Consider the following 23,981-nt stretch of genomic DNA (forward strand, 5'->3'; position numbering starts at 1 on the left):
ATATGTACAGGCTATATGTATGTATGTAATATATATATATATATATATATATGTATGTATGTATGTACAGTATATGATGCTTTGCTTTCTTTATTCCGTTGTATGTAATTTGTACATTTTTGCTATGTAAGTTATATTTTTGATACCTTGGCATTAATAAAAAAAGAAAAAGAAATTGAAGAGAAGAGTACTTATGCATGCGCGAACGCACGGGACACAGTCTAAGCACATACACACTTACTTTAAGCGAAGAGGAGAGATTCGCGATTGCACTGAACGCGTTTAGAGTGCAGGCATATTCTCTGAGCGAGCCCAGAGAAAATTCTTACAAGAGCAGCGTGTATCTGAGAGCAGAGATTCGCACTCGGCACATTATATTCCGTGCGCGAGCAGAGAGATTCGCGCTCGCGCATTATATTAATGTACTTTCAAGCTACAATAATGCGCTCTCGACATTTGACAGGAAAATAACGCCATACAAGACAATATTCTAAAGATGGCTGCGCACTTGTTTCTCTGGCGCATAAGGTCTATAGGGAAGTATGCGTTTTGCACATCGACAGTATATAAACTGGACACAGCGACCCCATTGGATTCAACGAAGACAAGTGAAGCCAAATAGAAGCTCTTACTTCCTGGGGGTCGAGCATACTGCGCAGACTCAAACTGAGCTTGACGACGTAGATGTGACGTGAGCAACCCGTCTGTCTTCTAGTAGCTGTGCCGAGAGAAATCTGAATCATTCCCTTCCGAAACTTGCAGAGACGGAGAGTGTGAGTAGGAGCTGTCCATGAGCTAGCAGCAGGAGAAACTTTTGCTAAGTATTCTGATTAATTATTTTGTCACTTTACCTCCACGTCCCCCCGATTGCCCGCAAGCTTCTCCTCCTGTCCATACGGTAATTCTCTACTGTGCGACAGAGAGTCGCGTGGTTATGACGCAATCGTTAACCTAATTTTACAAAAATTGCTTCTATGGGGCCATAACGTAAGATACAAGGTAATGGAGCCTTTTATACATTTTCGTGTTTCTTTAGAAATAAATAATGGACAAATGGAGTCTTTAAACGCCTCAGATGTGAAGTTATTCGCTGTCAAAGTGACGCCAAAATGAATGGGAGTCAATGGAATGCTAACAGCAGGTGGGGGTCCGCTAGCCAATGGCGGCGCCCGGGGGTACCTTCAAAATAATAGAAAACCCTGCCCCCCTGGTTTTGCACCGTTTTCTCCTTTGTTTTATGAAGGGTGGCAACCAGCATTAAGGTGCAACACTGCCACCTACTGTGTTGGAGTATCAACCAGACAGACAGTTACTGGCACTGGATTCTTTACTATGTTGTTATATGTAGCTGTAACGAAGTTCAGATGTTACGGTAAGAAGGAGGCGGGAACCGGCGAACATTCAACATTTTAATGATAAAAATAAACCAAATACAAAATGAAAGTAAAAGCCAGCAGCCGCTCACGGACGACTGCTGGCCACACAAAACAGAAACAAAACACCACATAAAATCAGGCCTGTCCTCTCTCGCTCTTCACTGTCGTCGCTCCTCCTTTATGCTTCCGCTCCTCCGTGAGAGATTCGAGACCGGTGTGTCTCACAGGTGTCACGCCACCGGCCTCATGCCGCTCTCTCACGGCCCTCGGCCTCGTCCTGCTCGCCACAGTAGCATTAACAAACATGATATCGGTATTTTTTTTTAGTTTTTTTTAAATATTACAGTTATGGTGATATTCTAATGTTCACTTTCAAACAAATTCTTCTAGTTCACTTTCAAAAAAAATTTTGCTGATAATTTACTCACCCCGATGTCATCCAAGATATACATGTCTTTCTTTCTTCAGTCGAAAAGAAATTAAGGTTTTTGAGGAAAACATTCCAGGATTTTTCTACATATAATGGACTTCAATGGCAACCAACTATACCAATGTTCACAGAAGGTTCAAATGTCTCAATGCAGCTTCAAAGTCTCGACACGATCCCAGTTGAGAAATAAGGGTCTTATCCAGCGAAACGATCAGTCATATTCTAAAAAAAAATAAATAAATAAATATTTATATATATACTTTTTAACCACAAATGCCCGTCGTGTAAACATGGCTTTTAAAGATCTGTCCATCAGAGGGTTAATTACTGCTGAGGAAATAACATATTAGAAACTTCATTAGAAACCATTCAGTGACCCAGGTGAGAAATGTGCCAAATAAAGCGGGATAAGAGAGTTGATTCAGTCCTGACAGAGAACAACGCAAGCAAAGCCTTGCTGAGCAGAAGCAAATCTGTCTGTGGCCGCTGCTCGATCACACTGTCAGATAATGCAGCATTTTAGGCTTTAATCTGTGACCGACTGTTGATACAATCAGCCGAATTCTGCATCAAGCGGTTTGGTTTTTGTGTCTGAATGATTGAAACAGAAGTTGAAACCCTCAGATGTTTTCTTTCACAGAGCTTGGCCTTCAGCAGACTTATTTACATTTAGTGTGTGTGTGTGTGTGTTTCTTCACAGCAAACCCGTCGTACATCCCCCCTCCGCAGTGTCAGCCGGGAGAGTTCGCCTGTAAGAATAACCGCTGTATTCAAGACCGCTGGAAATGTGACGGAGATAATGACTGTCTGGACAACAGCGACGAGACCGCTGAACTGTGCCGTAAGAACACACACACACGTCACGTGTTTAACAAGCTCTTTGCATGAAGCTACACACACATGCAGCGGTTGTGTTCTGTCCGTCTGTAGATCAGCACACGTGCCCTGCGGATCGCTTCAAGTGTCAGAATAACCGCTGTATCCCCATGCGCTGGCTGTGTGACGGAGACAACGACTGCGGCAACGACGAGGACGAGTCTAACACGACATGCTCAGGTACACACACACACGCACGCACACACACACACACACACACACACACGCACGCACTCACACACGCACTCACTCACACACACACACACGCACACACACGCACACTCACACACACACACACACACGCACACACACACACACACTAACAATCACGCACGTACGCACACACACACACTCACTCACAAACACACACACACTCACACTCACACACACACACACACACACTCACTCACACTCGCACTCGCACACACACACACATACACACACACACACATACACGCATACACACACACACACACTCACAAACACACACACGCACGCACATACTCACACACACACACACACACACACACACACACACTCACTCGCACACACACACACACTCATACACACGCACGCACGCACACACACACACTCACGCACGCACGCATGCACGCACACACACTCATACACACACACACACACACACACAAACACTTACGCACACACACAGACACACACACTCACACTCATACACACACACAAACACTCACACACACACACACACACACTTACGCACACACACACACACACACTCACTCACGCACACACTTACGCACACGCGCACGCACACACACTCACACACGCACGCACACACTCACACACACACACACTCACTCACACTCCCACGCACACACACACACTCATACACACGCACGCACGCACTCACACACACACTCACACACAAACACTCATGCACGCACGCATGCACGCACACACACTCATACACACACACACTTACGCACACACGCACACACACTCTCACACACACACTCGCACGCACGCACGTGCAAACACACACACACACACACACTCACACAGTCAAGTTCTGTTTGCATTTAATCTGAATGTGCAGCTCTATGACGTTCTTCACACTAAGCCTCTGCAAAAACTTCACTCTGCAAAGACGATGTTTTTGACGTGTAGGTTGTCAGAATCTTTTTCGGTGCACATCTTATCCATCCATAACCAAACACACACACACACACACACAAGCCCAACAGACGTTGCCGTAGTCCATCTCAGACATGAAGTGTCTAGGTTTAAATCTACACGAATCACACATCTCATAACTGGAACTTGAATTGTCACCTCATGCGATATTGCTGAAAAATTGCTGGAAAATAAAGTATAAAGGTATCAGATGAACATATTTCTCCTTGATGTTCTGCCGTGAGTCAGCTGAAATATACCTAGCACAGCAGTGTGTAAATATAGAGTTTATCACACATGGTATATCTGACGCAGTTCTGGGCTCAAACTGTTGTACTATATTTGACTTCATGGCTGAATTGTATGGTTTGCGCTCTTTAATTTAGACCGGATCTATTTTAAAGGCATGGCAGTCTATGATTCTGCCTTTGCAAGAAATTCTAGACTGCAATGCAGTGTGATATTTGGTCTCACACGGGCACAACTAATTTAATAGTTTCTCACGATGGGCACCAGAGTTTAGGGGGTCTCACAGGTGCCACCACATTAATATTGTTTCCCCTTAAAGTCAGTGTGAGAGTGTCAGATAACTAGTCTGGCTATCACCAGAACAAGCTCAGTCTTTTAAGATTGAACATTAGTCTGGAGAGTCTGCTCTGTATTTTCTTCCGCACGAGAGGCGTGATCAACGGGCAGAGCTCAAATGACTCTGTACACAACTGTACACTTCAACCAATCAGACCAACGATCCGGGTGACGTACTTTGCAGCGAAAACTCAGGAAACGTGTCGGTTTGGAGCATTGATCAGCGGATTGCAGAAGCAGCGATGGCATCCAGCGGTTTTTGCAGGTTGTGCAAAAAAATAAACATGAAAGTGAGTGGTGTTTACACACACTCGAGCGATTTGTTTGGGTGCTTTCACATCTGTAGTTTGGTTCATTTGGTCCGGACCAAGGGTGGAAAATGATATTCTGTAGCATTTTTCAGGCGTTTTGGTCTCTTTTCACACCACACTGATCGCTCTGGTCCGAATCAGTTCATGAGTTGATAAAACGAACCAAAATGCAGTCACGTGACAACATCCACATCACTCGTTGGCCAGATCTGTCTTGAACGCATTTCCATAACTGCACTTCGATTGGTCAGAATTAACGTGCGGGAAAATTCCAACGGAACTCCCGGGAGTAAACAAAGATCCGGCAGACAACACGCCGCTGTTCACTATGGAGAGACGACTGCGTGGGCTTAATGTATCCCTGGTCATATTTTATTATATAGTTTGTCTACACCACTTTAGACAAACAATAATATTTGAGAATGAAGCGGCTCGAAAATAACGTTATTAATTTCTATCAGGCTCCGCACCTCCTCACAACTCCAAGTGTGTCCGCGAGCTGCCATGCTTAAAGTGCAAACTGTCAACAAACATTTCTCCTCATCCCATAATGCACAGCGCAGCTGACTACGGCAACTGGTTTAGTCCAAAAATGCGCAGTTCTTTGGCAGTTCATTCTGTTCGAGGTCAGATCACGTCAGGGCCGGAGTGGGGCCACTTTTCAGCCCGGGAGTTTCAGGCCCTCTTACTATTGTGTAGTTTGTATTAATACCATGGTTCAACAAATAATGTAAAGGTTAAATGTGACCCTGGATCACAAAACCAGTCTTATGTCACACGGGTATATTTGTGGCAATAGCCAACAAAACATTGTATGGGTCAAAATTATAGATTTTTCTTTTATGCCAAAAATCATTAGGATATTAAGTAAAGTAAATATATAAAACATTTATTGTTTGTGAATGGATACAGCACTATCGTCAATAGAAATGGACAACTTTAAAGGCGATTTTCTCAATATTTCGATTTTTCTGCACCCTCAGATTCTAGATTTTCAATAGTTGTATCTCGGCCAAATATTGTCCTATCCTAACAAATCAATGGAAATATTATGTATTCAGCTTTCAGATGATGTATAAATCTCAATTTTTAAAAAAAAAATACCCATAAGACTGGTTTTGTGGTCCAGGGTCACAAATAATAATTCACTTAGACTTTATAAGAAGCAATTGCGACTTTATTTCACGCAATTCTGACTTTATATCTCGCAATTCTGAGAAATAAAGTCAGAATTGCGAGATGTAAACTCGCAATTGTGAGATAAAAAGTCGCAATTATCTTTTAAAATGTTTTATTGAAAGCACCCTAAAGAAGCCATTGATCATCGCCGAGAGGTTAATAGGAATTGGATTGGATTAAACCCGCCAATAGCGCGTCAGGTGGATAAGCCGGTTTGTGATTGGTCCCCGCAGATTTGTAACGGAAGCAGGATAGAAGAATGTACAGGTGTCCAGCCTGAGCTCCAGGGCGAAATCACATCGCCGGCTGATCGGCTGGGTTTACCCAGTCTACAGATAACGCTTTCTTTCAGTCTCACCTTGACACTAAAGTACAATCTAGCAAGATTGATGAATAAATTGGAGGGAGTTTGTCAAATGACCAATCTGAAGGATCTGTAAGATATTGTATAACTTCTTACTGTGTTATCAACACAAGGAAGACACAAGTGTAATAAAATGGATTTTATTAACAAAAAGATAAACAAGAGTAACTAACAACTACTAAATGAATACAAGGAATTGATAAGGAAGTGAATAAGATTGATAAATGCAAGTGATTGGGTTGAATATTCTGACAATACACTCTAATGCCGAGGTCTCTGGAAGGAGGTTTGGGACAGTGATATTTACGTTCATTTAAACAGCCTTAAACAGCTGTCAACTCCGAAAGAAAGAAAATCTGAAATTTCACTTAAGCAGATTCACATAAAAAGCTGAATTCAGATAAAATATCGGAAATAACAGGGAAGCTGAGTGCAGAAATAAAAACGGTTAATATAAATATTCATGAATTTGTCTCTACTACTTGAAGATTTCAAATAATGCTTTGACAACACTTTTTTTTTTGTGCTGACATATTTCCCATTTCCTTATTTCCTTCACATGCTAGAATCAGAAGATCCTACTTCCCACTGCTGAAGTTATAATTATGAGTGTGTATGCTTAAGTGCTTTGTTTGCTTTTGCAACACACAACAAACTGTTACAGATATCCAAGAATAAGTATCGTGCATTATACATGTATGTTTCAATCATGACAACTCTCGGAATAGTTCGAATTCAGTTCAATTCACATTTATTTGTATAGCACTTTTCAAAATACATATCGTTTAAAGCAGCTTTACAGAAAATGCATGTGCCTACATTACAGTTTAGAGTGATCTGTTATCAGAGGTGACTGTGTCCAAGTTATGGATTTCAGAAATGTACACGCAGAGAATCTAAATATGTATTAATAACAAATTAATCACAAAAATCACGCAGTTAGCTAACAATGTATTAATTTTAGGCAGAAACAATGAGCTCATTGAAGTACTTACAGTGAGGAAAATAAGTATTTGAACACCCTGCTATTTTGCAAGTTCTCCCACTTAGAAATCATGGAGGGGTCTGAAATTGTCATCGTAGGTGCATGTCCACTGTGAGAGACATAATCTAAAAAAAAATAATCCAGAAATCACAATGTATGATTTTTTAACTATTTATTTGTATGATACAGCTGCAAATAAGTATTTGAACACCTGAGAAAATCAGTGTTAATATTTGGTACAGTAGCCTTTGTTTGCAATTACAGAGGTCAAACGTTTCCTGTAGTTTTTCACCAGGTTTGCACACACTGCAGGAGGGATTTTGGCCCACTCCTCCACACAGATCTTCTCTAGATCAGTCAGGTTTCTGGGCTGTCGCTGAGAAACACGGAGTTTGAGCTCCCTCCAAAGATTCTCTATTGGGTTTAGGTCTGGAGACTGGCTAGGCCACGCCAGAACCTTGATATGCTTCTTACAGAGCCACTCCTTGGTTATCCTGGCTGTGTGCTTCGGGTCATTGTCATGTTGGAAGACCCAGCCTCGACCCATCTTCAATGCTCTAACTGAGGGAAGGAGGTTGTTCCCCAAAATTCCTACATGGCCCCGGTCATCCTCTCCTTAATACAGTGCAGTCGCCCTGTCCCATGTGCAGAAAAACACCCCCAAAGCATGATGCTACCACCCCCATGCTTCACAGTAGGGATGGTGTTCTTGGGATGGTACTCATCATTCTTCTTCCTCCAAACACGTTTAGTGGAATTATGACCAAAAAGTTCTATTTTGGTCTCATCTGACCACATGACTTTCTCCCATGACTCCTCTGGATCATCCAAATGGTCATTGGCAAACTTAAGACGGGCCTTGACATGTGCTGGTTTAAGCAGGGGAACCTTCCGTGCCATGCATGATTTCAAACCATGACGTCTTAGTGTATTACCAACAGTAACCTTGGAAACGGTGGTCCCAGCTCTTTTCAGGTCATTGACCAGCTCCACCCGTGTAGTTCTGGGCTGATTTCTCACCTTTCTTAGGATCATTGAGACCCCACGAGGTGAGATCTTGCATGGAGCCCCAGTCCGAGGGAGATTGACAGTCATGTTTAGCTTCTTCCATTTTATAATGATTGCTCCAACAGTGGACCTTTTTTCACCAAGCTGCTTGGCAATTTCCCCGTAGCCCTTTCCAGCCTTGTGGAGGTGTACAATTTTGTCTCTAGTGTCTTTGGACAGCTCTTTGGTCTTGGCCATGTTAGTAGTTGGATTCTTACTGATTGTATGGGGTGGACAGGTGTCTTTATGCAGCCTCAAACGACCTCAAACAGGTGCATCTAATTTAGGATAATAAATGGAGTGGAGGTGGACATTTTAAAGGCAGACTAACAGGTCTTTGAGGGTCAGAATTCTAGCTGATAGACAGGTGTTCAAATACTTATTTGCAGCTGTATCATACAAATAATTAGTTAAAAAATCATATATTGTGATTTCTGGATTTTTTTTTTTTAGATTATGTCTCTCACAGTGGACATGCACCTGCGATGACAATTTCAGACCCCTCCGTGATTTCCAAGTGGGAGAACTTGCAAAATAGCAGGGTGTTCAAATACTTATTTTCCTCACTGTATTACAAGTTGTAAACATTATGTTTAGCATTATGCATACATTTATTACATTTATAAATGTATTTAGCATGTTAATGGTTGGATAATGTTAATGTATTTGGTCTTGGCATACTAGGGGCCAGATTTACTAAACAGGGAAAATTAGCGTGAGCGCAATCCCATAAAAGCGCCGATGGGAGTAGGAAGTTCTGTGCGACGCGCAAATTAAAGAACACAAACGCAGCCGGAACATTTCCATAATGACCAACGCAATCCACCAAGAGCATGGGAATAGTTCACTTCAAAATGAAAATTCTGTCATCATTTACTCGCCCTCAAGTTGTTTCAAACCTGTATGAATTTCTTTCTTTCTTCTGCTGAACCCAAAAGAAGATATTTTGAGGAATGTCGGAAACCAAACAGTTGATGGACCCCATTGACTTCCATAGTAGGGGCAAAAATACCATCAACTGTCTGGTTATTATTACTATACTATTTCTTTGTGTAAAACATTTTTTCAATTAGGACAATTATTCAGTTAATTTTGTCTAGTTGTCTGTCGACTCTCGCTGTAAGCTTGGTTGTTCTGCTCCGTGTATTAGAATTCTGAGTATCTTGAGTATTTCTGTTAGTATGAGTTTGTGATTATTAGACTGCTGCATATAGATCCTGTTTCTTCAACCAAGACCTTTGACAAAAAGATTCCCTTCCAAGAATTCCAACCTGGTGGACACTATACAAATAAATAAACCCTTATTATTGCACAATACGTATGACTCCACTTATAAAACATCGGGTTTTCATAACAAACTCCATATTGAGTGCTCTGGAAAATTAATATGTCATGGCAAACATGTTGAAGATGAACTGTTTCCACAGAAAAGCAGTGGGGAATGAATTCCTGTTCTAGAAAGAGAAGGACTGTAATGTTGTACAGTAAATCTGCTGCTTTTCTACTGGCTTACAGACGACACGAAGGCCATAATAATATATGATAATAACTATTATTTGAATGCGTTGAGTTGTGGTTCTCCTTTGCAGCTCGGACGTGTCCTCCGAATCAGTACTCGTGTGCCAGTGGCCGCTGTATTCCCAACTCCTGGACATGTGACCTGGATGATGACTGCGGGGATCGCTCGGATGAGCCTGCGTCCTGCGGTAGATCATGTTACTTTATGCTGGTGCCAGCTTATTCAAATAATGAATTCAGCCATTAATATGCATGTGGTAGTTTTAGAAAAACTAGTTTTGTCCGTTCCAACTTTGAAGGAAATGTTTTATGACATTTTATAGATTTACATTTTTGTAAATGTTTTAGACATTTAGAATTACATTTTGTTTTTACTAGGTTTATTCATCATAGATAATATTTAATGGCTCATGAAAAAGCTAATTTTGGATAAATTAAACTCAAAACTTCATATATTATTACTATACTATTTATTTGTGTAAAACATTTTTTCAATTAGGACAATTATTCATTGCAACGTAAATAATCAAAATATGTAACACGACCACTTTAAAAGCATTGAACCATATAAAGTCAAATTCATATTTACATGCAACCAGTAAAAACTCACATTTAAAGTAGTTAAATATTGCATTTAATAATTGATTGTTAGTGTTTGTTAATTTTCTATGTTATTATTGATTGTTTATGATGATGTTTGTGTCGTCAGCATACCCAACCTGTTTCCCGCTCACTCAGTTCACCTGTAATAACGGACGCTGTATCAACATCAACTGGCGCTGTGATAACGGTGAGCTTCTGAAGTGTTTTGCTTCTCTTTTCTTTTTGTGTCCCTTGCACTTTTTCCCTCATTTGTCTTTGTTGATCATTTCATGTGTCTTTTGTGTAACGTCATGTCCTCTTCTCTTGACCATTTGCCCCTCCCCCTGTGTCACATGGGCTGTGTGTTGCAGAAAAGGATTGTGGGGACAGCTCTGATGAGTTCAATTGTCCGAACCCGACCGGTTAGTGCATAGATCAACATGCACCATAAATTTACTTGTGTTATAACATTATAATGACGTCTCAACAGGATTTCAGGAAATACCTTTAAAGCTGTTGAAAGGTCTAAAATATCTGCAGCAATTCATTATTTGTAAAATCTTGCCCCCAAAATGGTAAAAAAATAAATAAAATAAATCCCCTGCCCATCTCACTTTAACTAACATCACTATTAACATCCATAAGAAGAGATTTAGCTTTAAATATTAACCCGTGTTCATTCCCAGTGGTGCATGTGTGATCTATGCAGTTTCTGTGATGTTTATTATTCATTTTCTAAAATGTTACAAAATTGTGTTAAATGTGTTACAAAATTGTGTTAAATGTGTGTCTAAAGACAAGCTGCCACATTTACCATGTTATATTAATGTGAAATACTCATATTTCAGCCTAAATGTCATTTATTTGTACATTTGTATTACAAATGAATTCTATTAAATCATAGCCTATAGCTCACATGGACATGGATATTCCATGTTGGCCCAGTATATCTGAGAAAAATGTGTCCCAGCATGGCTGCTTCTTTTATATTGGTAAAGTATTAAAGGCAGCTTATAACCTCTTAGTTTTTATTTTCAGTCAAAAGTTTGGACACACCTGTTCTTTCTTTAACGTTAATAATAATCATCAAATAGATTAAAAGAAATCAAAACTGTAAAACAATACAAATTTCAGTATGGGAATTTTGCTGAATTTTATATTTTAGTACTACAAGTTAAACTTAATGAAAGTGAAAAATGTTAGCAACTTGCTGAAATGAAATAAGTTTACATTTTTAATATTTTAGTTCAGTTAATGAAAATGTTTTTTAAGGTTTTAGTTTTCGTTAACGATAATAACCTTGACAATTTGTATTCGTTTGCAAAACACATTTCAAGCAAAATCCTTTATATCTGATTGTAAAAAAAACTCAAATTTATTCAAGTGTGTCCAATCCTTCGACTGGTGGTGCACTTTAAAATATGGCTTATACTTCATGCATTATATTTCAGGGGATCATAGCATACATTTGACCATTTAACCTCTTCCAGACAACGACTGTGGTGATAACAGTGATGAAGCCGGCTGTAGTCATTCATGCTCCAGCGCTCAGTTTAAATGTAACAGCGGTCGCTGTATCCCCGACTACTGGACCTGTGACGGAGACAACGACTGTGGCGACTACAGTGACGAGACCCACGCAAACTGCACTAACCAGGGTGAGTTCATCACACTAATGCTTTCTTCCACACCATAACTTATTCTGCCTTCTAAAAAATCACATTTTAGACTAATTCTGAGGCAGTATTAATGTGCTGAAGTGGGAATGCATAATGATATGAAAGCACTTGGATGTCTTAGCAGCCCCTGCTTTTGATTCAATTGTCAGGAAGTGAAAGAGAAACCAAGCCTCAAGCACATTGTTTAGAAAAGGCCATCTCTTGTACAGCAACTCCAGGCACAATGGAAATATAATAGTGAGAAAAGTCACAGAGAAACCAATGGTGACTGAAAGAGCTGCAGAGGGTTTACAGGTTTCTATATAATCATGGATCCAAAGTCAATACAAATTCTGTTCAATAAAAGTGTCAAAATTCCTCAATGATTGTGTCACAGAAAGACATGAATGAAGCCATTACACAGAATAACCACATTAAGGCACATCTTGAGTTAATTAATGAGGAATCTTTGTGTTCATATACACCACTGTCATTTACCCAAATATAGACTTGTCTCTCTCTCCTGGGATAAACGTGTTTTCCAGCGGCTCTGTTCGCACTAGAGGCAGATATGAGGCATATTACACTGTGATGATGAGTTTAAGAAGGGATTATTACAACCAAATCCCACCTCACAAAACCACCACAATAACAGTTTTATTCGACTTCGGAGAACTCACGGTGTTTACCTTTTTTAATTTAACAGATGTTTTTTTATCCAAAATGACTTACAAATGAAGAATATAACAGCATAAGTGATGTGTCCTAAAGAGACAGTAACACGAGAAGTCAAGTCACCTTTATTTATATAGCACTTTATACAGTAAAGATTGTTTCAAAGCAGCATCACAGTAATAAACAGGAAAATATGAGAATACAATAACAGAATGAAAACTTCATCAAATATGAGACGAATTCAAATTCTGCTGTAGGGCAGCTCTACAAAGACAATAGTGTCCTTATTCAGCTCAAGTCAGTTCAATATTAATTCAATTCAGTGCAATAAAACAAAATCAGTTATAAAGCAGCTCTACAGAAGACAATAGTGTCATCATCGAGCTCAATTCAGTTCAAGTTTTGTTCTCATCCGACAGTATCAGTGTAGACAGATCAATACATTTACTAAATATTAGTCTTTAAAAAGTGCCACAATACAAATAAGTTCCAAAATTCCTTAGAAAATGAAAAGTTAAGACAAAGATGTAGGCGTGACACAGATAAACAACAGTGAAATTGTAGGAAACTCTATTAATAAGGTTCTGTTACCAAAGTTCCTAGCTTAGTTCCTGATGTTGCAAAAGTGTTGAATTACAAGCTAGTTGGGAAGATAAGGACCTCTGTCTTCACAAATTTGGAGATGAAAGTGCCATTCATGGTAGAGCTGCTTGTCATTGGTATAGCATTAGTAGGACAATCAGTTTGCCTGGATATTGAAAAGAGGAGGGGGCCAAGTACCGAACCCTGAGGTACACCTACAGTTTATGACTTCTCCCTTCCAGGATAAGCTAACCTATCTAAGATTTTTTTTACAGTATGTAAACTCTTAAGAAACAGTTTGAAACTGATGAAACTATAGATTGTTCACAAATGGTTTCTCCCAAATAAAAAGATATTTGTTTGGACATTGCTATGCACGCTCTGTTTAATTCCTCTTTTTCCTCCCGACAGCAACTCGTCCTCCCGGCGGCTGTCACACAGATGAGTTCCAGTGTCGTGTGGACGGGTTGTGTATTCCCCTCCGCTGGCGCTGTGATGGAGACACTGACTGCATGGATCTGAGCGATGAGAAGAACTGCGAGGGTGTAACACACATGTGTGATCCAGCCGTGAAGTTTGGCTGCAGGGACTCTGGTAATGATGCATAAAATATAGATGATTTGTTCTAAATGTAATGGTCTGATGTTCTCAGACCAGTCAGTAAACTGATTCAGTATTATCTTGAGATTTAGTGATCCACGAGTAGGCAGTGCGTTTACGAGCGAATGGCTCATTATCATCTCAGACCTGGTAATGTATACAGAGAAAAATGCTAAGTAACACGAGTTGAGGCAATAATGAAATTCAAATCAATTGACCAAATCATTTGAGTCATCTCTCAAAATTGCTTCCAGAGGTTCAGTTTCCATCTCTTTATTTAGTGAAATAAAAATAAAATGTTAGGTTCAATGTACTTATTGTATTGCAGAGCATGTGTGATACGGGTATGGTTAGGGAAAGGTTTGGTTGTATGGGTAGGTTTAAGTGTGGGTAAAGTGGTGGGTTCAACATTGTTATATACGTATATTTAAACACAGAAATTAATTATGTGCTCAAGTAATTACATGCAGGATTTTTTTTTAAATGTAAGTACATCATAAACATATATTTACTAAATAATGCCTTGTACCAAATTATTATTTTATGTTAAGACACTTAATATAAAGTGGATCCAAGAAAAGGTAATTCCCAGAATTCCCTGTTCACTGGGTCACAAGGTCTGTAGTTTTCCTCAGTTAACATGTTAACAAGAGTATATTTTGTGTGTGTTTTGTGTAGCGCGGTGTATCAGTAAGGCTTGGGTGTGTGATGGTGACAGTGACTGTGAAGATAACTCAGATGAAGATAACTGTGAGGAACTGGTGTGTAAACTCTCGCATCACGTGTGTGCTAATGACACCAGCATTTGTCTGCCCGCCGAGAAACTCTGTGATGGCAAAGACGACTGTCCTGACGGCTCCGATGAAAAACTCTGTGGTAAGAGTCATCGCTGTTACATTTGTGCAAAACAAATGCATCTAGAGCACAACTCTATTGCCTTATTCAGGCCATTCTTTAAGTATGTGTATGTATGTATATGAATTGCATATAAAAATGTCCAAAACTAACATTAACAAAGGTCAGCATATTGCTCATTGTTAGTTCATGTTAAATGATGCATTAACAAATGAGACCTTATTGTAAAGTGTTACCGTAATTAATTTATTAACGGTAAGTATACTGTAAGTTTAAAAAAAACAATCATAAAACATCTGTCTTTTATACATGTACATCATCACTGAAACTATAGCATTACATGTATATTTCTTTATTTTATTGTGTAATTACATACTGTACATTACAATGTTAATGTCAAGGCGTTTAAATGCTTTCAGTCTATATTGAATACATCAGTACCGATGTAATGTAACAATCCCATATTGTGTTTTCTTCCTCTGTCCCCTTCCTTTGTTGTTACTGTCTAACCGTATTGTTTCTCTTGGTTTAGATCTGTGTTCTCTGGACAATGGCGGCTGCAGTCATAACTGTACAGTGGCCCCGGGCGAGGGCATTCTGTGCTCGTGCCCACTGGGCATGGAGCTGGGCACCGACAACAAGACGTGTCAGATCCAGGGCTTCTGTGCCAAACACCTGAAGTGCAGCCAGCGCTGTGAACAGGACAAGTTCAATGTGAAGTGCTCCTGTTACGATGGCTGGGCCCTCGAACCCGACATGGAGAGCTGCAGGAGCACAGGTGAGATCCGCTCTGGTCAATCCCAGTGAGATACGTACACTCAAACAATGTTTAGGCCTAAATTTGAGATTTATGCATTTGAATAGCAGATAAAATTTCCATCCATTTTGGTTATGGATTTTTTTACATAAACTAATCAACTTCATGTGGTGCTTATTTATCACTCATATATAAATGAATCGGTTAAGATTTCTGTAATAGTACTAATAAACTGAATGTGTTTTAAATACACAATAGCCAGATTTATAGATCATAAATCTATTCACTTAGTTAAGAGATTAAAACAAAACAAAAAGTTTTTTTGTTTTAATCTCATTCATTTTAACTAAGTAAATAGATTTACGATTGTAAGCAATTTGAATAAATGTATTTTGTTTTGCTTTGATTTTTGTGTGTGTTTTGTTGTGTTGTGCTTTGTTTTGTTGTGGTGTTTTGTTGTTTTTATGTGTTGTGTTTTCTTTTGTGTTTTGTTGTGTTGTTTTGTGTTGTGTTTTGTTTTGTGTTGTGTTTTCTTTTGTGTTTTGTTGTGTTGTTTTGTGTTTTCTTTTGTTGTGGTGTTTTGATGTGTTTTTATGTGTTGTGTTGTTTTGTGTTGTGTTCTGTCTTTGTTTTTGCCTTAGAAAATGTCTTTGTTTTGTCATTTAAAAATGTCAATACAAAGCTCATGAAATAGTTTCTGAATGAAATGCTTTTGACTGTACATCCTAAAAGATTTCCACAAACAGATGGAAAGAAAAAAAAACTAGAATAGATATGAAAACTGTTGTGGTTCGGGGTGTTTGGCAGAAGATGACAACTATGTGCACTAGAGGAAAACTTCCACCCGCACACAAGAAGAATTGGAAAAATTCTTCTGTAAAGTCATTGCAACTTTTTTTCCTTAAAAGACTGAAAATGTAAGTTTTAGTTTAAGAGGCGGTGTGTGACAGAAAGCAATGCTGAAAATGGCGGGGAACTGTTCGGCAGCATTATTGGTGGTTTATTTTTATAATGAAAGAATGTAAATGCCAGAAGAAAGAGGAGGGGGAGAAGATTTACTGTGACAGGAAGTGGCACAGTAAGCTAATCAAATGATGAATTATGCATTGCTGGACGTATTTCACATTCCTTTGAGAAATAAAAAATAATTTAGATAAACAGAGGAAATGTCACAGACATGTATGTGATTGCCAATCTCACATAATTTTACAGACATGTTAAAAATGTCAGAGCATTTACCCATTTACTTTAGCGAATCATGCGTTTTATGGCATTCTTTCAGTGAGTTCATTGTTTGTTTGTTTTTCAGATCCATTTAAACCCTTCATCATCTTCTCCAACCGTCATGAGATCCGACGGATTGATCTTCACAAAGGAGAGTTCAGCGTGTTAGTGCCAGGCCTGAGGAACACCATCGCTCTCGACTTCCACCTCAACGAGAGCTCGCTCTATTGGACTGATGTTGTTGAGGACAAAATTTACCGTGGGAAGCTGTCAGAGAATGGTGGTAAGTTAACCAGAGCTCTTTTTAAACTAGTAGTTACAAAGATTCATAAAAATGCAGTACAGTTCATATATACAGTGGTCTGAAAACACCTCTTCTATGATTAGCATGTTTCCTTGTACATATATTGTCCCTGTTCCTCTCTCTTTCCTTCATTTCAGCAGCACTGACAAGTTTTGATGTGGTGATCCAGTATGGATTAGCTACTCCTGAGGGTCTGGCTGTAGACTGGATCGCTGGAAACATCTACTGGGTGGAGAGTAACCTAGATCAGATTGAGGTGGCCAAACTGGACGGTACGATGCGCACCACTCTACTAGCTGGAGATGTGGAGCATCCGCGAGCCATCGCTCTGGACCCTAGAGAGGGGTAAGCAATCCATCATTACCACATCTGAAAATTGTGTTGCTCCCCCTTGTGTGGCATGTGCAACGTAAGCAGTTTTAGTATTATTCATACTATAGTACTTAATCATATTTTAAATTAGCATGGGTTAAAATTATTTTAAATAAGACAAAACATAATCTAAAACAGCTAAAAATTAAGATGTAAGCTGGCATTTTGTTTCTTATTTTAAATTGTTTCTTTAACAACTGTCATTTTTATTTAAGAATCAGGATCCTGTAAGGGATAATCTGTATGTCTATCTGTTTTGGGTGGGTTTGACACATGTTTTAGTTCAGTTTCCTGTTTTCAGTTTGTTTCTATGGTTTCTCATTGATTAAATAAGTTGTACACCTGTGGCTTGTTTCGTTGATTGCAATGGTTTGTTTTGTGTATTTAAGCTGTTTTTCTTTCAGTTCATTATCCATTCTCATCACAGTATACTGGTTGTTCTGTTCATGTTTTGAATTTGTTTTAATACAATCGTTACTGCCAGTTTATATATCCAGCTTTGCTCATCTTTTATTCAATCTAGCAATCTAGTGTCTTGGAAAACATGAATGTATGAGAGGATTTAAAAAAGTTCTGAAAAGTCATGGAAATGTAAAAAATTGTTTAAAATAAAAAGCGTAAACACTAAAGACCATTCAGTTATTGTAAAAATGTAATTTAATTATTTGAATGAATTTATGATTTTGGTAACACTTTATTTCGATAGTCCACTTTAGACATTCTTCTAACTATAAGTAACTTTGCAGCTACATGTCAACTAACTGTCACTAGAGGATTAGTAGACTGTCTGCTTAATATTTGCTAACACTTTATTTTGTTGGTCCCCCAACAGACATTTTACTGACTATAAGTAACTTGGCAATTACAAGTCAACTGGTTCTCCTAACCCGAACCCTAACACCTAACCCTAACCTAACTACTACTGACGGTCTACTAATACTCTAATGAGAGTTAGTTGACATGTAGTTGAAAAGTTACTTATAGTTAGTAGAATGTCTAAAGTTGACTATCGAAATAAAGTGTAACCATGATTTTTTATTTAATCATTTTAATAAATTGCCACTCCTACTTTCTGTAAATAAAAGTTTGAAAATAAGCAGCTTTGTCATTAGAACAGAAGTACCAGAATTACCTTCAAATATTGTCTTGAGAATGGGGTGCCTTGAAGTGAAGAACCACTGGTTCATCCAAAGTCTGAAAAATAATTCACTCAACCTTATGTTGTTCCAAATACAAGACAATTTTTGAAGAATGTTCACGGTGCTCTTTTCCATATAGTAAAAGCCAGCTCCATAAAGAATTCTCCCGTTTTTTGTTTTTGAGACTAAACGTTTGTAAGCAGCATAGAAAAAGCCCTGATCTGTGCTCTTATTCTGTAGAATCCTATTCTGGACAGACTGGGATGCCAGCATGCCCAGGATAGAGGCTGCGTCCATGAGTGGACATGGCAGACGCACCATCCATAAGGAGACGGGCAGTGGAGGATGGCCCAACGGGCTGACTGTGGACTACCTGGAGCGCCGCATTCTGTGGATAGATGCCAGGTAATGTTTAATGAGATGTACTAAACCCGTACTCTCTCTGGAATTTCTTTTTTTAAATTGTATTTTTAGAAAGATACAACAGCTTGTCACTGGGGCAGTATCCTTAAAAGGACAACTTTGTATCTTATCTAGCCTTAAAAGGTATATTTTAGTAGTAGTACATTCCTTTAAGGTACTAGTATGAACTAAATAAGGAACAAAGATGTCCTTTTAAGGGTACTGCCGTATTTTGCACATTTGTGCACTGAGAGAGTACAGTAGGTGCTCCTGTATCAATGGAAGTTGGTCCTAGAACAAACTAAGTGCCCTGACCCTTTCCCAATCCCTAAACCAGGGGTATCCAATCCTGCTCCTGGAAGGCAACTGTCCTGCAGAGATTAGCTCCAACACACCTTCCGGGAAGTCTCTAGTGATCCCAACAAACTTAATTAGCTGGTTCAGGTGTGTTTAATCAGGTCTAAAGCTAAACTCTGCTAGAGAGTGGCCTTGACCCTTTCCCAATCCCTAAACCAGGGGTATCCAATCCTGCTCCTGGAAGGCAAGTCTGTCCTGTAGAGTTTAGCCCCAACACACTTTACTGGAAATTTCTAGTGATCCCGAAGACCTTGATTATCTGGTTCAGGTGTGTTTAATCAGGTCTAAAGCTAAACTCTGCTAGAGAATGGCCCTCCAGGAGCAAGATTCGACACCACAGTCCTAGAACAAACCAAGCAGTGTCCTGACCCTATCCCAGTCCCTGACCCAGTGGTGCCAATCCTGCTCCTTGAAGGCCACTTTACAGTAGAGTTTAGCTCTAACCTGTTCTAATATATGTTTCGCAAAGTCTCTAGTCATCCCAATAACCTTAATTAGCTGGTTCAGGTGTGTTTAATCAGGTCTAAAGCTAAACTCTGCTAGAGAATGGCCCTGACCCTTTCCCAATCCCTAAACCAGGGGTATCCAATCCTGCTCCTGGAAGCCTCTAGTGATCCCGACAACCCTTTATTTATGTCTTATGTCTCAGATCGGATGCGATCTATTCAGCCAAGTATGACGGGTCAGGACTGATCGAGGTGCTCAGAGGACACGAGTATCTCTCGCATCCGTTTGCTGTGACTATGTACGGCGGAGAGGTTTACTGGACAGATTGGCGCACAAACACACTGGCCAAAGCCAACAAATGGACAGGAAACAATGTCACTGTGGTTCAGAGAACAAACACGCAACCTTTTGATCTGCAGGTATACCACCCATCCAGACAACCGCAAGGTAATCTTCAAACTTTATTTCAAAGTTACTCCTATATCAATATTACTAACTCCTGTTTCAAAGCAGTGGTATATGTCACAAGTACCATGGTGTAACAATCTAATTCCATCACTGTACTGCCACTGAAACTTTCCATAAAGAGCTGATTTGAAATGCTTGATTCTAAAGGATTCCAAAATTAGATTCCAATAGTGTGATTTTTTTTCTCCTGTAAATCATGTCATGTCAGTCACATTATTTTTTATTTTCTCAGCTCTGAGAAAATGAATACATGAAGTCAAATTCATTGACAGTGACTGGATGATTGAGTTGACCAATGAAATTGCCTGTAGGGTTTGCATTACCTGGTTTGGGGTACCACAGAGGAACGATATTGTTGTAATCACTTTCGAAGTGATTTTCTTTTTCCCTCGCTGATGAACGACATTGACAACCAATCAGAATCCACTTGAAAGACTTTAAAAAGCATTTAAAGCATCAGATGACAAAACTACAGCAAGTGCTTATTATAAACAGAACTATATCGTCCGTTGGTGTGGAGGCTAATATAGTTATCATTATAGTTATCGTTATAGTTATTGTTCTTGGTGTGAACAAGCCTTTGACGCCAGGGGTGTCCAAACTCTGTCCTGCTGAGTTTAGCTCCGACTCTCCTCAACACACCTGCCTGGAAGTGTCTATTATGCCTAGTAAGACCTTGATTAGCAGGTTCGGGTGTGTTTAATTGGGGTTGAACCGAACTCTGCAGGACAGTGGCCCTCCAGGAGCAGTATTGGACACCCCTGCTCTTTACACCAACTAAATTCCCCCAAATCTTGCCTCAATTAGTCAAACACTGTTCACTTAACATATTAAGTGTCCTATAAAAGTATATACTGTATATTTATATGTCTGCCAAAATGATAGATTCATTTATTGTATTACTAATTGAAAATTTGTTGAACAAGAAATCTGTAGTTGCTTTGATTGATTTATTGGCTAAATGAGTGAATTAGTGAATGAATAAATTCAACATGACAGTGTTACTCAGGATCATTTTAAATCTGAATGCATTGCTTTGAAGTTTTCTCAGCAATTCCTTTTTTTGGCATGCTTATTAATGAAGTATCATTAATAGTAATGAAGATTCATTTGATCACTTTGTGGCATTGATCTCCTCAAGCACAGATGATTCCAGATACCCCAATATTCAACATGGAGATTCATTCTGAGCTTTTAAAAGTGGTTTGTTGTCTGGACATCACAGATCATTTCATTCTTTCAAGTTTTCTTGTGAAAGTTACTTTTATTGTTTGATTAGTTATTGTGTCAACTTTAAGACTGTGGGTCAATTTGAGGGAAGGGCCAGTCGGCTTGATGGACACACATGTTGATGGTGTTTGGCGCTTAATAATGCAGCTTGTGAATAAACTTGTCATGATAGTTTAGCTCACTGACTTCATCTTATAGAGGCAGACATCTGTTTATTCATGTCTAACGGGAGCAGACAGAGGGGATGAATTGGTTTAGACATGCTTTCAGAAGTTCCTCTATCTGTTTTAAACCTTTAACCTTGGGATTTATCTGTCTTACTTTTCATCAAACCCCTCTCTCTCTCTCTCTCTCTCTCTCTCTCTCTCTCTCTCTCTCTCTCTAATCTGCTCAGCTTGGCCGACATATCAATCTGTCATCAGTGTCTCAGCTGGTTTGGTTTCTTGGCCATACATTTGAATGTGGCAATGACACAATAAAGCTCAATACTTCACCTCCTCTTCATTTCCGTCTGTCTCACCTCTCTCTCCAGCGCCGAACCCGTGTGCTGCTAACGGTGGTTTGGGTCCATGTTCTCACCTGTGCTTGATCAACTACAACCAGACGTTCTCTTGCGCCTGTCCTCACCTCATGAGACTGAGTGAAGACAACCACACCTGCTACGGTACGAACTAGAGCTCGATCCAGCGGCACAACAGACCTGTCATCATCTTCAGATTCATTTACATCCTGACAGAATCTGTGCTGAGTCTCGTCAGTTTCTCAACTAACTTTCATTACGTGTCAGCTAACTCTCATTAGAGTATTAGTAGACTGTTAGGTTCGGGCTCGGGTTAGTAGAATAAGTTGACATGTAGTTGCAAAGTTACTTATAGTTAGTAGTCAAGTGGACAATCGAAATAAAGTGTTATCCATATACTTTGCAGAATGTCCATGCTGCTCTTTTCCAAACAATAAAAGTGAAATGGGAGTGGAGCTCCAAAAATTGCATGTAAAAGCATTATAAAGCAGTATAAAGTTAATTCATACAAACTTGCTTCCTATATTATTTTATACCATAGGTCAACTTTATATGGCAGGTTTATGGAGTTTTTATGGTGATTTTTGCTCCAGTCACCATTCACTTTCATTATATAGTATGTAAAAGAGCAAGATAATAATTTAATACATTTGTTTATTTTTTTATAAATCGTAAAATTTGCTTAAATAGTGAAATATCGACTTCTATGATTTATAAAATTAAGAAAGTCATATGGGTTTGGAACAACATGACCGTGAGGTAATGATGACAGAATTTTCATTTTTGGTGAAAAATTCCTTTTAAAGATGTTTTTTTCTGTTGTTGCTTTGGCGGAACGATCGATATCTTGGCATCTCTCTCACGCAGCCTAACCTACTGTTGATTATTGAAGAAAATAGACTTGTCCCTTAGTTCGTAAAAACATGAATGCATTATTTACTTACAGTCGAAGTCTATTGCGCATATACGTGTCAGAATAAATTTCTCTTTAACTTTGAACTTTTCTTTAAATATGCTGTTTCAAGAGAGTCAGCTGTCCCATATAAACCTCAACCACACCCTGAGAATGTACTGTGTTTATATGAAGAATTTTCTGTATTCATTTTTCACTGGGGGTTTTTTTAGGGTTGAAGGAAATTTCTGTAAACTCAACAGAAAAGGTACTGGTAAATGTGAATGGATCCTCACATTTAAATTAATTTCCTCTGGGATTTTTTTTTTCCAGTGACCTTTTGTCTGGTTCGATTTGTCGTCCTTTTTGTCTCCAGTCATGACAGGTCTCTCTGTCTCTCTTCCAGAGTCGCGTCAGTTCCTACTGTACGCTCGTCAGATTGAGATAAGAGGAGTGGACATCTATAATCCATACTACAACTACATGGTCTCCTTCACCGTCCCTGACATCGACAACGTCACGGTTGTGGATTACGACGCTCTGGAGAAGCGCATCTATTGGTCGGATGTTCGGACTCAGACCATCAAGAGGGCCTTCATCAACGGCACAGGAATAGAGACAGTGGTGTCTGCAGGTACAACACTCATCAGTCTGACTGGAATAAAAGCAGATGCACATGTACAGCAGAGAATAGCTGTTAAAACACTGCTTTTATTTCTTCTCTTTTACTAAGTTGGTGTAATATGTGAATTCCTTTTGCTAGTGGATGAATTTACTAGAGATTACTAGACTATATCAATTTCACAATTTTAAATGCCAAAGCAGATACTTGATATGAGAATTCTAAAAATGTAATTATGACTTCATACAGACTCATTGAAAATGGAAATCATATAAATTAAGGTTGTTAGAATAACACTTAAAGTACATTATAATCATTTTCACTGTCGACGCTGTCATCATTGACTTTCTTTCTTCTGTGGAACACTAAAAATGTCCTTACAATGAAAGTCAGTGTCGTTTTGGACCACAATGAATTTCGTGATATGGACAAAAATAGTAATATCTTTTGTGTTCTGCAGAAGAAAGAAAGTCAG

The 23,981-nt window shown here is 39.1% G+C and overlaps 1 protein-coding gene across 8 annotated transcripts in view; it reads left to right on the plus strand.

Moving 5' to 3' along the window:
* The window catches only part of lrp1aa (low density lipoprotein receptor-related protein 1Aa), a 192,347-nt gene that overhangs the window by 78,472 nt on the left and 89,894 nt on the right, over positions 1-23,981 (plus strand). For 4 of the 8 annotated variants that reach the window (XM_084101218.1, XM_084101222.1, XM_084101219.1 and 1 more), the window contains exons 16-29: positions 2,507-2,647; positions 2,737-2,862; positions 9,892-10,008; positions 10,530-10,610; positions 11,893-12,060; positions 13,729-13,911; positions 14,596-14,793; positions 15,305-15,550; positions 16,839-17,036; positions 17,195-17,402; positions 18,809-18,973; positions 19,977-20,221; positions 22,005-22,136; positions 23,291-23,518. In XM_084101218.1, the coding sequence (XP_083957344.1) occupies positions 2,507-2,647; positions 2,737-2,862; positions 9,892-10,008; positions 10,530-10,610; positions 11,893-12,060; positions 13,729-13,911; positions 14,596-14,793; positions 15,305-15,550; positions 16,839-17,036; positions 17,195-17,402; positions 18,809-18,973; positions 19,977-20,221; positions 22,005-22,136; positions 23,291-23,518 (2,436 nt within the window). The remainder of the gene's footprint in view (positions 1-2,506; positions 2,648-2,736; positions 2,863-9,891; positions 10,009-10,529; positions 10,611-11,892; positions 12,061-13,728; positions 13,912-14,595; positions 14,794-15,304; positions 15,551-16,838; positions 17,037-17,194; positions 17,403-18,808; positions 18,974-19,976; positions 20,222-22,004; positions 22,137-23,290; positions 23,519-23,981) is intronic. The other 4 variants (XM_084101220.1, XM_084101224.1, XM_084101221.1 and 1 more) reach the window with 1 other exon arrangement.

Source organism: Abramis brama (genome assembly GCF_963993115.1).
Source record: "Abramis brama genome assembly, chromosome: 23".
Taxonomy (NCBI): domain Eukaryota; kingdom Metazoa; phylum Chordata; class Actinopteri; order Cypriniformes; family Leuciscidae; genus Abramis; species Abramis brama.